This window comes from Carcharhinus amblyrhynchos, chromosome 4 (genome assembly GCF_965287045.1).
Source record: "Carcharhinus amblyrhynchos chromosome 4, sCarAmb.v2.hapA, whole genome shotgun sequence".
Taxonomy (NCBI): Eukaryota; Metazoa; Chordata; class Chondrichthyes; order Carcharhiniformes; family Carcharhinidae; genus Carcharhinus; species Carcharhinus amblyrhynchos.
Genome location: NC_137327.1, coordinates 54,287,167 through 54,304,056, shown reverse-complemented (window position 1 = coordinate 54,304,056; position 16,890 = coordinate 54,287,167). Strand labels below are relative to the sequence as shown.

General features: G+C 41.6%; 1 protein-coding gene across 6 annotated transcripts in view; it reads right to left on the bottom strand.

The window, feature by feature from the left end:
* Positions 1–16,890, bottom strand: part of LOC145342028 (uncharacterized) — a 186,529-nt gene that overhangs the window by 74,049 nt on the left and 95,590 nt on the right. For 5 of the 6 annotated variants that reach the window (XM_080187172.1, XM_080187175.1, XM_080187174.1 and 2 more), the window contains 5 exons: positions 15,286–15,400; positions 14,837–14,873; positions 5,304–5,463; positions 1,785–1,880; positions 534–691 (listed from right to left, as the gene is read on the bottom strand). In XM_080187172.1, coding sequence (XP_080043298.1) covers positions 534–691; positions 1,785–1,880; positions 5,304–5,463; positions 14,837–14,873; positions 15,286–15,400 — 566 coding nt within the window. The remainder of the gene's footprint in view (positions 1–533; positions 692–1,784; positions 1,881–5,303; positions 5,464–14,836; positions 14,874–15,285; positions 15,401–16,890) is intronic. The other variant, XM_080187176.1, reaches the window with a different exon arrangement.

Below are 16,890 nucleotides of genomic sequence, written 5' to 3'. Positions count from 1 at the left end.
GTGATTAGAACTCCCACTCACCTGACAAAGAGGCAGGCAACGATCCCAAAGCTTCTGGCTTTTGTTACCAAATAAACCTGTTGGACTTTAACCTGGTGTTGTGAGACTTCTTACCGTGTTTACCCCAGTCCAACGCCGACATCTCCACATCATGTCTCAGGAGTATACAGGGTACCAGTCAGCAACAGAAATGAGACTTTCATTCCACCAAACTGGTCAGGCTTGGAATCCAAGTCACAGTACTGAGGCCAGACTACATTTTGAACCATTCCACAGACCCCCCACTCCCTGCCGTCCCCCCTCCCCTCCCCGCCACCTTCTCCACGCTTGTTCTTCTTGTATCTTCCTGAGTTATGCCACATTCATTACAACCTAGTGTCGCTGTATGATGTCCTATGAAATATTCCCTGAGACTTGGTCAATGCTTCAAAAAGTCCAGTTATGCCAGTTTCACATTATTGTCCAATGCATGTTTACCAACCACTTCCCAATCTCCATGTCCTTTACTTACAATTTTCCAATCCTTTACTTACATGCAGATGGACTTTCTTCATCTTCAGATGCATCAGGGTCAATGAGCTTTTCCTTGACCAATTCTGTTCTTTCCTTAAAGCTTCTCACTAGCTCTTGAAGACGCTCATTAACAATAGCACTGGCAATGCTTGATGTTGAACCTTGTTTATCTATTGAACTGAACAAAAAGCTTAATTCAGGCACTTTAAGTTTTAATACAGGTATGCTGGATGCTGGTGTTGAAAATGTAGCTTGAGGGCAAGCTACATTTGTCAAAAGCATCAGTAATAAAATTTAGGCCAAGGGCAGTGCTATCATGCACACTACACCGAATCCAATCTATTGCAGAATAATATAATTGCAATTCTGGTATCCTTGTACTTCTTGCTCATCATGAATACCTTTATACATATTGCTTTGTATGTATATATTTATATACATCCCTTGTACAGGGCATGTACTCTTTGAACCTCCTTCATAAGCATTCACATATCTTGCTCATTACCCAAATCTTCTGGTTCAACCTGTCCACTACCCAACCCTGCTGGTATATTTTCACTAACTCAGTCCGTTGGCACATCTTGCTCTTTACACAGCCCTGTTGCTTTACTCCTGGACTATGATCTGGAGAACATCTGCAGATATCTGACCTGTAGATGTGCCCTCCTTACCATCCCAATGCCACTTAGCCTGATGACATGCAATATCTCTCCAGTGCCTCCACTGCTGCTTCCAGCCTTTGTTTCTGTTCCTTTAAAGTGTCTGTTCATGGAACTGAGCAGGAGAACAGATGGGAATTAGGGAAATAAATAAATATATGCAGTTTGGAATCCTACTTTTGTGGTAGGTCCAGCATTTGGGGTCAAATTCCAAACAAAAATTGATAAAATAAATACACATTCCCTGAATAAATATAATTAAGCAAATCATGGCTTCACCCTTTCCAATTATACCTTCCACATTATGTTCATTATAAACTGCAATCCTTGCATCAGGAGCCAAACTCAAGTGCTCAGTTGGGAACAACTACCATAAACAGTTGAGTGCGTGCATCTCACTAAACCATGCAGTGGCACCAGTAATGCCAAACCTGCCATTTTGATGTCATTTGCAGCAACAACATTTGACATCTCCTGAAACAATGAAGGGAAAGGACTGTGTCAAAAATAAGAGGCGCATGCAGCAGCAGGAAAGATTTAATAAATGTCAACTACCTAAACTAACATAAACACCTCCTGGTTAAAATCCAACATTAATCTTGTCTTACTGACCTATCATCAACCAGGAAACTGGTTTGGCTATTCCAGGCCTGCACAAGTAACTCCTGGCATGGTTCATCCACATTTTCTTCATGGGAGGACTTATTTCTAATCAAAAAAGAAAATAAAATCACAGGTCATTGTTCAAAGCCAAGTAAAAGCTTGGACTTCTGACTCTGTCATTCGCCACCACAGTAAGTCACCATAAGGACCAAAGGTGAGTGACATCCTTTACATCACTGATGTCAGAAATTTGATTGATCCAGTTGGGTGTGCTCTTGCCCCTAAACTATGAAGCATTGGTTATAAGGCTTGTTGGCCAAGAAAGGACTGCTTAATTGGCTCAAAGCAGGTTGATAATCAGGCTGCAAAATCTTTCCAACACTTCATCATTCTCTGAAGTGAGAGGATATGCACAAAAACCGTGACATCAAGATAAGCTGCTGCATTTTTACGCCAGGGATGGGAAGGAATTGACAATCAGTGAGAGTTTCTATACTTCACAGATTGGACCAAGTTTGCTGGTTTATTCACAGTAGCTGATAATTTGGCTTAATTAATTTTCTTCCTAATAACTATATTCATATTGACCAAGATACTTGTGACCCTTATTAGGACTGTATTGAGATTCATGCTGCAGAAAACATCTTTATTCCACACTTTATTATTGCTTTAGTGACTTGAATGCATTTCAAAGGACAAAAGAGGGTCGATTCCGTCTTTTCCTGAAAGATCATTTCATACCTTTTCCCTCTAGGTGTATGCCTAGTCCCTGGGCGGCTACAGTTCAGGCTGGAAAATTAAATACAGCTTCAGGCCTCTCAAAACCTCTGAGCTCAGTGTTTCTTGCCTGCTTATACTGTTTTTTCATGATTTCCTGGGAGTCTATTCCCAAAATTATAGCTGGAGAACAATGGAAGATTTGTGAAGTGTCAGGCCTTATGCAGATGAAAATTGTGCTTTTATTAAAGGCTCTCAATTTTGAGGAGAAAATGAGATGGTAACCTTGAGGTACCCTACTTCCTTGTGTAAGAGTAATGGCAAGTACCACAAGTTTTGTTGTAGTAGCTGCATGGGCTTGGAGGTGATTGAACACCCTGCAGAGTCTGGCAATTATCTAGGTTTGAAGTGGTTTTGACTCAATTTATTCATTTATTGTCCACCCCTAATTGGCCTTCAGAAGGTGGGTCAGCAGCTTCTTGAACTTTTGTAGTCTCTTGTGATGTATGTACACCCACAATGCTGTTAGGGAGACAGTTCCATGGTTTTAACCCAGTAACTCTGAAGGAATAGCAATATATTTCCAGATGAGTACATGGAGGAGAACTTCAAAGTGTTAGTGTTCCCATGAAACATTATATAAAGCATACATAGGACATATAAAATGCCTGTGTGAAATATACTAGTGGGGGACAACATGTGAAGGTAGTGACATGTGATCATTTGAGCCATTTCTTTTGTCTTGTGACCACAAAGACTACTTCCACATCAGTCAATATTGTAAGTAGTCAACCTACTGCATATTCTCTGATCTGATATGGTGACACAATCCATCATGGGGCTGGCAAGCATTTTGTCAGCATTCATCTAATGTGACAGCAATCCAGTAATAGGATTGGATTCCTCTAGATAAGTGCAAAGCAACTGGTTGATGAGAGAGACAAAGGTCAATGAAAGAGTCACTCTGATGTGTCCATTTTGTTTCCTTTCTTTCCTTTAAGTTCAGCCTCATTTGATCAAGGAAAGAAAACAAATACTGTCCAATTGCTACAGATGTGGGTCAAACATTATTATATGTGTTTCTAATAATAATGCAGCAGAGCATTGGTTTGTAAAATTATATGACATTTAGGCACAATAAAGTATGCTGCATGTATAATACTTTTACTTGTCAGTGTGTTATTGACTGTGAACATTTACTGCTCATCCTTAAACAAAACTGAATACACAAAACAAATAAAAGAGAGAAAAATCAATGAAAATTACCAAGTGGCGGTAAGTATGAACTCAATAGGTGGCTATGAATTGTGATAGGAGGAAGTAGCAAGATAGTTGGTGACCATGATATTAACAGTGTCAATTAGAAATGGCAGGAGTTGACATTATTTCTGAGTTACGTAACTGGTTGAAGTATCTGCACTTGCCAAAATCTAATAAAAATTTCTGTTTTCCAGCAACATAAGAGATTTTAAAAATACACCAATGCATAAAGCAATGCTGGTGGGGCAAGCAATGGAAACCTATCTGTATTCTATGTTGGTAAACTGTGCAACAGTCACATGCACACTCAGGTGAGTAAACCTAATTTTGCTAATTTGTGCCTCTGGATTTAGGTGAGTAGAACTTGTACTTATAGGAAGATCATGTGCAATCAGAAATGCTGCTGGTATAGATTTCTCAGTAGTTTTTGTTTTGAAATTTAAGTGTAATGGTTTCCATGCATCGGACAATTGGCTGACTGAAAAGGGGACCTGAGTAGGCCTAATCCTATTTGCTTTTGATTTTACCTTTGGGACCATTTGCTAAATAAATAGACATGTTAGATTAAATACATGTTCCGTGTGGAAGAGACTCAGACATCCATTCCTCAGTGTATTATCTTCAAACTCTTCCTGACAGCCTGTTGCAGTTGTTGATCAGTCTGAGCATCAAGAAAAGCTCTCCAATGCTTGTCCTGAAGTTATTCTTCCCAGACTTGAATCTCTACTGACATACGCAGGTGTATTCACAAGTTGTGTTCTGGGATTACATTCTTTTGTATCTTTAACATCACTGTAAGAATGCCTTGAGACATCACTCTCCGAGGTTGCTGATCTGTAACCTTTCATTTGTTCCATTTCTTTAAATTCTTGTTACTTTCTACTGAACCATTTCTAGGCTATTTACACAGGAATATTAAGAATTCCATGCAGAACTGGCAATGTCAAGTTCAATAATTGCCCTGTATCTCCACTGTTCCTCCCAGGTTCCTTTCAAAGTCCCATTCTGCTATTTATTTCCTTAACTGTAAACTATATTGCTTCATCATTTTACCAATATGTATATCTTGGTATCAATATCTTATTTCATTTGTCTTCTTAATAGCATCTGTAATTTCTTCTGCAACACATCAAATATATTTTCATACTGAATAATCTCCCTATTTTACAGCTTCAGTATAAATTGAGTTCAACTAATTTGACAATATACTCTGGGATCTTATTTCTCTTATCGTTGCCTGCTTCAATTTGTATTAGGAAAGCAAATTAACACCCCTGACATGGTCTATTCCAGCTCTGCAGCATGTTTGCCTTGCTTCCCATTTTTATTTCTAATTTGCAAACTTGGCCTTATTGACTTTTATTTGTCTATGTTCAGCTTAGATTCAAATCCTGCCAAGCTCTCTTTGTAAGTTTTCTGCACTAAGACTGCAAATCCAAATACTGGAGGAACAGGAGAAATTGCAGTACAGAACTCTCCAGCACTCAACTACATTGTCTCACCAGTGGAACCCAGTCACCTTTGCTCATTTTTCTAAGTTTATGCTCCTACCTTGATGATAACTTGGAACCAGGCACTGAAAGTGTCTGGTTCTTCTGCGGTGAACAGGGGACTTTAATTGGCGGCAACTTGCCATGTCCTGTTGTTAATGTATCCCCTTCAGGATCCACATCTTCGATATTGACTGAGGGCTGTGAAATAGCATGAGGATCTGCAAAGAAAGAAATGGATAGAGGTAAAATATTGACCAGAGCACTTGCTGAAATACCAGTCAGATATTCATTCCAGTATGAGTATTCACTCCCTTCCCAAAAAATGTTTATTTGATGTCACCACATGCAAAACACTGTTACAGATTATCATTGAAAGACAATAGGCGGGATTGTTCAATCTAGTCCATACCCACCCCACTCCCAACAAGAATGGAAAATTTGGTCTCAGCTAAAACTTTGTTCACTGCATTGATACCGGAGAATCCCAAACATGGATGAGGTTGGAGGTTTTTGGTATATATGTCAGTGAGAATAACCTATCCTGGGAGTGTGACATTAGGGAACTGAATAAACTGCATTATAAACACAGTACCTGCAAAGTACTGACACTACACAAAAGCTTCAGAAAGATTTCTAAGCCAGTACCTAATCAGGGAAGGATCTTTCCACTTCAGAAGACATCTGGGTGATAATCTCTCTTTAACTCCTATTTACTTGAAGAAAGGCAGTGGCATAATGGTCGTGCCTCTAGACCAGAAACCCAGAGGTAATACTTTGGGGACCCGAGTTTGAATCTCAAAACAGCACATGGCGAAATTTTAATTCATTAAATCTGTAATTAAAAGTCTAATGATGACCATGAAATCATAATTGATTGTCAATGAGAAAAGGAAATCTGCCAACCTTACCTGGTTGGACCTACTAGATTCTACACCCAAATCTAGAATCTAGATTTCTAAACCACATTGGTTTAGAAAGCAATGTGGTTTACTTGATTGCTCAGTTTTGGCCCCTTACTTGAAAAGAATGTAATTGTATTGGAAGCAGTTCAGAGGAGGTTCATTACATTGATTCCAGAGATGAGATGTTTGACTTATGAAGAGAGTTTAAGCAGGTTAGACCAATACTGTCTTGAGTTTAGAAGAATGAGGGGCAATCTAACTGAGGTATATAAAATGCTAAAGGGGATTGATAGGGTGGATGTAGAGAGAATGTTCCCTCTTGTGGGGTAATCTAAAATGAGAAGTCATAGTTTTAGGGTAAAGGGTGGCAGATTTAAAACCAAACTGAGGAGAAATTACTTCTCAATAAGGGTTGTGAGTCTGTGGAATTCACTACCCCAGAGTGCAATGGATGCTGGGACATTGGGTAACTTTAAGGAGGAGATAGACAAATTATTAATTAGTAATGGCTTGAAGGTTATGGAGAATGGACAGGAGAGTGGAGTTGAAGCTGAGATAAGATCAGCCATGCCCGCCATGATGATTGAATGATGGAGCAGGCTCAAGGGGTTGATTTGTCTACTGCTGCTCCTAATTCTTAATTTCTTAAGAACTGGCAAAAAAAATCACTCAATTCAAGAGCAATTAGTGGTGGGCAATAAATGCTGCCCTAGCCAGCAACGCTCACATCCCATAAATCAATATTTAAGAAACATAAGAAATAGGAGCAGGAGTAGGCCATCTAGCCCTTCGAGCCTGCCCCGCCATTCAATAAGATCATGGCTGATCTGTCGCGGCTCAGTTCCACCTTCCCACCCTCTCCCCATGACCCTTAATCCCCTCTCTTATCAAAACCCATCAACCCGCGTCTTAAAAATATTTAGCGAGGCAGCCTCCACCACTTCAACGGGCAGAGAATTCCAGAGATTCACCACCCTTTGAGTGAAGAAGTTCCTCCTCAACTCCGTTCTAAACCGCCCCCCCCTTTATCTTGAGGCTGTGCCCCCTAGTCCTACTGTCTTTTTTGAGCGGGAAGAGTCTCTCCACCTCTATCCTATCCATCCCATTCATCATCTTATACGTCTCAATGAGATCTCCCCTCATTCTTCTAAACTCTAACGAGTACAAGCCTAGTTTGTTCAGCCTCTCCTCATAGCTCAACCCCCTCAACTCCGGTATCAGCCTAGTAAACCTCCTCTGCACTCCCTCCAAGGCCACAATATCTTTGCGCAGGTGCGGCGCCCAAAACTGCACACAGTACTCCAGCTGCGGCCTCACCAATGCCCTATACAGCTGCAGCAAGACCTCCCTACTTTTATATTCAATCCCCTTCGCTATGAAGGCCAGCATCCCATTCGCCTTCCTGACCACCTGCTGCACCTGCAAGCTGGGTTTTTGCGACTCATGCACAAGGACCCCGAGGTCCCTCTGCACCGCCGCCTGCTGCAGTTTTTCGCCCCGTAAGTAATAGTCCTTCCTACCATTCTTCCTACCAAAGTGGACCACCTCACACTTGCCAACATTAAATTCCATTTGCCATTTCCTGGCCCATTCGCCCAGCCTATCTAGATCCTTCTGCAGACTCTCCACACCCTCCGCACAATTTGCCGTTCCCCCAATCTTGGTGTCATCAGCAAATTTTGACACCCTACACTCGGTTCCCTCCTCCAGATCATCTATATAAATGGTAAAAAGCTGAGGCCCCAGCACCAACCCCTGGGGCACTCCACTAGTCACCATCCGCCAATCCGAATAGCACCCGTTGACCCCCACTCTCTGCCTCCTATTTGACAACCAATCCTCTATCCACGCTAACACCCTACCCCCAACTCCATGTCCCTCGACCTTCTGCAATAACCTCTTGTGAGGTACTTTGTCAAACGCCTTCTGAAAATCTAGAAAGACCACATCCACCGGCTCTCCTCTATCCACCGCCCTAGACACATCCTCATAGAACTCCAGTAAATTTGTCAGACACGACTTCCCTTCAATGAAACCGTGCTGCGTCTGCTCTATCAAGCAATTCCCTTCAAGATGCCTTGCAATTTCCTCCTTAATGACAGATTCTAACATTTTACCTACCACAGACGTTAAACTAACCGGCCTATAATTCCCCGCCTTTTGCCTGGCACCCTTCTTAAACAACGGCGTAATATTAGCCGTTTTCCAATCATCCGGCACTTCCCCGGAATCCAGCGACGTCTGGAAAATAACCACCAAGGCATCCACTATCACCTCCGCCATTTCTTTCAGAACCCTCGGATGCATTCCATCCGGTCCTGGGGACTTGTCCACAATCAGCCCCTCCAGTCTGTCGAGCACCGCCTCTCTAGTAACAGTAATGTCATTAAGACCCTCCAGTCCTACCACCTTTCCATCGCTAACACCCAGCAAATTATTCATGTCCTCCTCCGTGAAGACAGAAACAAAAAAGTTATTCAATACCTTAGCCATATCCCCATCCCCTACCATTAGGTCCCCTTTCTCATCCTCTACAGGACCAACGTTCACCTTAGCCAGCCTCTTCCTTTTTATATATTTATAAAAACTCTTGCTATCCTTTTTTATATTAAGCGCTAGCCCAGCTTCATAGTTTCTCCTACCCTTCTTTATCAACTTCTTTGTCAATCTTTGTTGACACTTAAACCTCTCCCAATCCTCTTCTCGCCCACTACTCTTAGCTACTCTAAATTCCTCCGCTTTTAATTTAACACTTTCCTTCACCTCCTTCGTTATCCACGGCTTATTACCTCTCCTCCTACGGTCCTTTTTGACCATCGGAATAAATTTCCGCTGAGCACCAAGAAAGATCTCCTTAAAGATCCTCCACTGCTCCTCAGCAGACCCTCCCTCCAACGCGCTCCCCCAGTCCACATTCGCCAATTCTTCTCTCATCCTACTGTACTCCCCTCTATTCAAATTCTATTCCCCTCTATTTAAAAAGTCTATGCATAGTATGCATATTCTCATTACATTTTCTGTGGTTCTGCATGATAGCTCATTCTTTTCTTTTTTTAATAGGAAATTCCCTGTCTGAGATCTCCTGCCACTGCTTTCCCTCTCAGAAACTGATCAGATTGTCAGCTTGATCAGCTGTCGAAGCTGAATTGAGCTTTTGTTACATTTGACAGCCTCTCCCGTCCTGGCCTAGACAGTTTCTTTGGCCATTTCAGCCCCTATACGACCTTCCCCATAAATATCAGATCCATTAACTCTTTTTCTCTCTCTACAGTTGCTGTCAGACGAGCTGAGATTTTCCAGCATTTTCTGTTTTTGTTTCAGATTCCAGCTCCTGCAGTATTTTGTTTTTATCCATTGAATCTTGATTTGGTGTCAAAGCAAAGTGAGACATTTGTGAATTTAAACACTATGGTAAAATCCAAGGGGTCTTAATATTAAAATTAGAATGAGGCTTTTCAGGGATGATGCCCGGAAACACTTCTTCACACAAAAGGTAACTGAAATCTAGAAATCTAGAGCCCAATTCTCCCATCCCATTGCATACATTTTTTGGCAGGAGAATTGTGTGTTGGCCATTTGCGGGGTTCGCGCATGAATTCCTGACACATGTGCATCTCTCATAACCGGACAGCAAGTGCGACTAAAACCACGCTGGAAACCAGCGAGAAGAGAGGTAAGTAATTTAAACCTGTTTTTAATGTATCTTAAATGTGATTATTGGGACTGACACGGATTTCTCCAGGCCCAATAACATCTCCCACCCCCACCAGGAGTGGGTTTACAGTAGCTCCCCACTTTCAGAGAACTAGTGGGAGACCCCACCGGATTGAAGGGGCTGGCAATTGGGGCCCCCAGGAGGTTGGGCGGCAGGAGGGTGGTGCCCTCTGGGTATGGGCATCCTCGTAGTGCCAGCTTGTGTCCCCTGGGACTGCACAATGGGCAAAGTGCCCATGCCCATGGGTCACTGTGGCACTGCCCATTGGGCATTGGGCAGGGCCAAGGGAAAGGCCAAGGGTCGGGGCCAGGGGGCAGGCCAAGGGGACAGACAAGAGGTGGGGTTGGGCCAGGGAGCTGGACCTATTGTGGGCGAGGCTTAGGGGCCAGAGCGTATTGTGGGTGGGCTCTCGGGGGCGATCAATGGGCGTGGTGGTCCCGCTGCCATTTTGCATTGGGATTGATTAGGATTGGAGGGAGGCCAGCGATTGGGGCAGCTGGAAGGGGGGAGGGGTGGCAGTGGGGAGGATCGCCACTACTCGGGGGGCAGCTGGAAAGTGGGGTGCTCTGCAATGGAATAGGGTCGGGGTTGGCATGGGAATGCTGTGTGGGCCATAATCAGGCCATGGGGGGCTGGGGGGAGAGGACTGTGAGGGTCATGGCTGGCCAGTGATCAAGCTGGCCAGCAAACTGCAATCTGACAGATTGGGGCCACTGCGCATGTGCAGAGGCCCAGAACTGTCAGCCTCCAGTGTGAATAGGCTCCGCCTCTCCAAGCTTTTAATGAGATTCACGATTGTGGGAGATTCAAGTCTGAAGTTGAACTGAACAGTCGTGATTTGCAGTTTTCTCGCCAATTTGGCACTTTTGGGAGAATTGCCCCCCTAGTTCCCTTAAAAGCTTTTGAGGCAAGCGGTCAACTGAAAATTTAAAAACTAAAATTGATAGATTTTCATTAGCCAAATTTATGAAGGACAAAGATGGAAAGGAGGAGTTCAGATGCTGATCAGCCATCATCTCATTGAAGGGTGAAGCAGGCTTGCAGGATTGCATGGCCTACTCCTGCTTCTTTGTTCTTATTTAAATCTGCTTTTATAAATCTTGTCTTATGAATATCAAGTATTTCAATCTTCAAGAAATATAAGAGATGGGTGCTATGCCATTGGGTTTCAGGCTTCAGGGAATTTAAGGAGGTCAGTAAGGCATCTCTGGCCCAATCCAGAAATTCTGAAGACTATTTTGTGCAAATATCTGAGACATTGACCATACCACAAACAAGACTGAAGTTATATATAGACAAAACTCAAACAAATACAGACATTTACACAAAACCAAACATTTTGATATGCAAAATATGAAACATAAAGCAATCAACAACATAATGCACATTATGTTCACCTATACAATGCAATGGAGACCATTCCTCAGTCAAGAAGTTAGGGTTTATGACCCCAGATGTTTGCTTCCTATGGCTAAGTGGAGGTAACCGAGAGCTGGAAGTGCGGTAGCTGGGCACATTGGGTAAATCTAAAGCATACTGGGAATTAGGGGTGGAGCTTCTGTGTGTCAGTGGCACATCACGAACAAGATGGACTAACTCTACGTCTTTACTTCTCTTAGGCATGATAGCAGTTATTAGGCACGTCTGAGAATGTGGCTCAAGCAATAAGGAGACTGAGCATCTGTAACTAAAAAGCAAAAACAGGTTTAAGTATTGAGTTCAAAGAGATTATATAGTGCAAACCAGATTGTACAGCACAACATGCAGCTTAATACAGACTGTATCAGAACATAAAATTATAACAGACTGCCACACATATTATGGACTTCACTCCAGACCGTACTGCACACCACATCTCACACTGTACTGCATACCTCATCTCAGACTGGACCATATACCCAATTTCAAACTGTACTACACACCTCATGTCAGACTATATCATACACTTCATTTTCAACTATATCACACACCTCATTTAGACTATACCATATACCTCATTTAAACTGTACCACACACCTCATTTAGACTGTATCACACACCTCACCTCAGACTGCACCATACACATCATCTCAACTACATCACACACATCATCTCAGACTGTACCAAACACCTCATCTCAGACTACATTACACATCTCATCTTAGACTATACCACGTACCTCATATCAGACTGTACCACACACCTCATTCAGGCATGAGACATACCTCATTACTGCGTGTACCATTCACTCCATTGCACACAGCATCACATAATTCAATTCATTCTGTACCACTCTCTATTGCAGATTGTACCATATATCTCACAGTGAATGTACCATACACAACATACATGTTGTTTCACGCATTCATTATTGTGCCTATCCACTAGTTACTAGGGTTATAAAATCCCCTGATATTTATGTTTTCCATAATTTCTTTGGTTTTGTAAAGTTTACACTAACAGGGCTGAGATGTGTTGCACATTTTGTTATACACCTTATAATTTATTTTGCACAGGTGAATTATTGTGAATGTTTATAAAATTTACACCAGAGGGAATGCTGACATTCCTCTTGCCTCATTATATCCTATAGAAATTAATAAACTTACAGATTAGTCCCAGTGATGTAAACACTTTTACATGTAAGGATTAAGCACAGTTGCACTTATATAATGAATAGTAACTGAATATGGCAGGTCTGAGGAAGGTGTTAGTTTGGGACTAAACAAAATAATCAAAATTAATTTTAGTTAAAGTGAAGTACTGCTTTGGGCACAATCAACAATTCAGGTAGCTATTGCACTAGCCTTAGTTTTCTGAAGTGATGTTATGGTTCAAATTTCTGCTCAACTTAATTTGCATTATTACAAATGTAAAATTTTCCATGAACCAGTGCAATTGGGCAGTTTTTTAAACCATAATTGTTTATATATAAAATAATCCTTGATTTATTTAAGAATGGTAACACAATGCAGTTTTATTAATACAAATGGAGATAAATTTATCACAAAAAATTTTCAAAACGAGTGTCAAGTCCACAGCCTGTGAGTAATCAAACTTTAAATAACTGAAATTGACTATAAGAAACTATAAAGGACCACCTCGTTGGCATTCAGCAGTCAATTGATCAGTAAATTAAATATTTTTTAACAAAATGCCTTAATTTTTAACAAAATGCCTTCATTGGGGCAAAATGCCTTAATTTTAAGAGCCTCCTAGAAGATCTGCAAACAGGCACAATGATCAGTAACACTCCAAGGTGATTCATTTAATCTGGCAATGTGACCAAATCTATAGATGGCTCCAGCTTTTGATGCAATGCTTTTAAAATTAGGCAAAAGATCACAGAAACTCAATTTGCATTGGACCATCCTCAACCATTTGCACTAGTTTAGCTGATTTCAGTTAAATTATATGGAAAAACAGTATGAACTAATAGGAACTTGAACACCTCCCAACTCAGTCACTTGGACTGACAATGCACTTTACAGAGTTGCCGATTGTTTCATTTAAGCAACAGAACTGAAAATATTGGCACAAAATAAATGAGATATATATAAAACTGGCAGATGAAATTTTAAAATGATAGAAGTTGGAAAATGCACAGATTTTATTAGGTTACACCCAAAACATTAGCTTATCTTTCTCTTTCAGACATTGACCTGCCCTGCATTTTCACTATTTCCTGTTTCTAATTCCAATTTTCTAATTTCTTAATTTGTTTAAGCAAATCAGTTAGATAGGATTGGGGCTATAGTGTTCTAACCCTATCTCTGACTGATGCTCATATGTGACAGACATGTGGCCTAGGAGCAGAGGCACAGTGAATTTTCTCTTCTACCTCTGAAATTAGTTTCTTTTTTTAAAAATCATTTATGAGTGTGAGTGCACTGGTTTGGCCAGCATGTATTGCCTATCCTTAGTTGACCTTGAGAAAGAGATGGTGAGCTGGCTTCTTGAACTGAAGCAGTTCATGTGCAGTACCTACACCAGCAGGGTTATTATGGAGGAAGTTCCAGGATTTTGACCCACCGACAGTGGAGGAGGGGTGACACAATTCCAAGTCAGGATAGTGAGGGGGTTGGAGGGAAATTCCAGATTTGTTTGTGTGTTTGCTTCCTTTGCCGTTCTAAATAGTAGTGGTTTTGGGTTCGAAAGTTGCTGTCTAAAGAGCCTTGGTGAGTTTCTGCAATGCATCTTGTAGATGGTACATACTGCTGCCATTGTATTGATGGTGGCAGGAGGGAATGTTTGTACATGTGTGCCAAACATATGGGTTGCTTTGTCCTGGATCTTGTCAAGCCTCTTGAATGTTGGTGGAGCTGCACTGTTTCAGGCAAGTGGACAATATTCTGTCACATTCCTGACTTGTGCCTTGTAGATTGTAGACTGACTTTGGGGAGTCAGGAGGTGAGTTATTCACAAGATTCCTAGCCACTGACCTGCTCCTGTAACCGTAGTATTTATAGTGCTAGCCCTGTGCAGTTACTGAACATTGTGCAGGCATCTGCAAACATCCCCGCTTCTGACCTTAGGTCATTGATGAAGCAGCTGAAGATGTTTGGGTTGGGACACCATCCTGAGGAAATTCTGCAGTGATGTCCTGGAGCCGAGATGATTGACCTCCAAACATCACAACCGTTTTTTTTGTGTTAGGTATGACTCTAACCAGTGATTCCCCTGTTTCCCATTGACTCCAGTTTTGCTAGGGCTCCTTGATGCCACACTCAATCAAATGTGGCTTTTATATCAAAGGCAGTCACTCTCCCCTCACCAGTTTGAATATCAGCTCTAACAGTTGAGTCAACAAAGATTCAATGTCTCTGTTGCAGTAAAATTCTAAGTCCATTTATGAAGAACACTAGCTCCATACTTCAGACAAAATCTTCCTCCAGTGTCCAGAGATTCATATAGTCCAAAAAAACCATTAGTGATACATTTGCAACAAACCAACAATCATCGCCCACTAAGTCCAAATGAACTTTGAGTACTTACCTCCTTCATCCAACTCAACCATCAAAATCTCCTCCTCCTTAATTAAAAAATAAAAATGAGAAACAATGAACATGAACAATGAAATATTCAATTCACAATCTTCATAAAAACGTCTGTCAAATTTATTTTGTTTATTTGTATGAAATAATATTTGAACTTTAAGCACTCTCATGAGTGTGTGTGTGTTTATCTCAGACTATCACTCTGCCAACATTGATGTATTTTGGGTACAATTTAAATATTCTAGCCATTATGTGTTGTTTCATTCTATCCCTTATAAAAGAGAATATTCTCTGATTTGCTGTATGATACAGCAACAGGAGTTCCACTAGTAAATCTAAAACAAAATTTACAAAATAATTATTTTTAACAAGAGTTTTTTTTTAACTGTAATGTTATGATCTTACAAGTGATGGACCATGGTGGCATTTCCCTTGTTGACCCCTTACCAGCTGATGGGGCCTAATATTAGCTGCTTCTGGCACTTGATTTTCAGTTGGCCTTACATCTGTTGCTGGACGCACAATCTGGTCACTCCCTGCTGGACAGATGTCAGCCAGGTCACTGCAAAATATGAAAAGGAATAGCATAGATTCTTCATTTTTACTGCTTCGCTTTTACATTAAACATCATCTAGTCAGAGCCCAGAAGAAACAATTTTGTCTAGATGTTCACAGAAATCTAACAAACATGGAAAAGATAGATAACTGGGATTTTGATGGGGACTGGTTTTGATTGCCAAGGGTGAGGGGGAGTTCAGGGAGAAGGTTTCTGCATGTGTTCCCTGTTGGCCCTATTTTCTGCCTCTGCCAGGGGATTGCATGCATGCCAGCAGATAGAAAGTTATTGTTGTTACTCTTCCTGCACCTGAGGTGCATAAGGCAGACTTTCATCCATTCCCATAGTGAGATTTCTCCTGTCCCCAGAAGCTTACAACTTGAGGGGCATCACTCCACATCAAGCATAACTGACCGGGAATCTTTCCCACTCTTACCATCTGTCATTTTAAGGATTTTGCAGATTGGTGCCAACTTGTTGGCTTTGTTATGAATGCACCTTCCTTAGCCATTAAGTACTGGGGTGGGATTTGAACCCAGAACTTCTGGCTCAGAAGCAGGGATAGTATTGATTGCACCACAAGATAGAAAATGCATAGTCATAATTGGCCAGCCTACATTGATTTGAGGTAAATTGGTTTTACACCAAGTGCTCTTTTCCACCCGCCAAATTTTCAACACTTGATTTTATTTTGAATATCTATGTGGCCAATGGACTGGACCAAGTGGCAATCTCAGATCCAGGGTACCATATGAGGCCTGGGAATTGGCTTTTCATATTCACAGTCAAAGTGCTGCCGAAACCCAATGAAAATCACTCAGTGGCTAGTGGTTGGAAAGAGGGAACTATTTCTGGAACTAAACTAAATGGTTAAGTGATAATAAGGAGATGGGATGGTACGGTGGAACAATGGGTGGTGTGGCTTGGTGGCACATTGGTTAGCACTGCTGCCTCACGGCATCAGGGACCCAGGTTCAATTCTGGCCTTGGGTGACTGTATGGAGTTTGCACATTCTCCCCTTGTCTATGTAGGTTTCCTCCAGGTGCTCTGGTTTCATCTCACAATCTAAAGATATGGGAGAAAACCAGAGCACCCAGGTTAGGTTGATTGATCATGATAAATGGACCCATTTCGTCAAGGGGATTAGGAGGGTAAATATGTGTGAGGTTATGGGGATAGGACCTGTATGAGATAATTGTTGGTGCAGGTTTGATGGACCAAATGGCCTCTTTTTGCACTGTGTTTTTATGATTCTATGATTCAGTTAAGAATGTGGCAAGGAGAGCCTGGCACAGTGAAAGCCTCAGGTTTTATTGTGGGATCTGGAGGTTTTTTTGGTGCTGTGGCAGTGGGCACACCTCATCAGGCTGCTGGTTAGAACCATATTTGTGTGCTCAGCTATTTATGAGATCCTCACTTGCTACCAATGCCTCTGAAACTGGGGTAGATTTTCAAAATGCCCCCATGAGTAAAACAGGAGTTGTGAATCACTGGT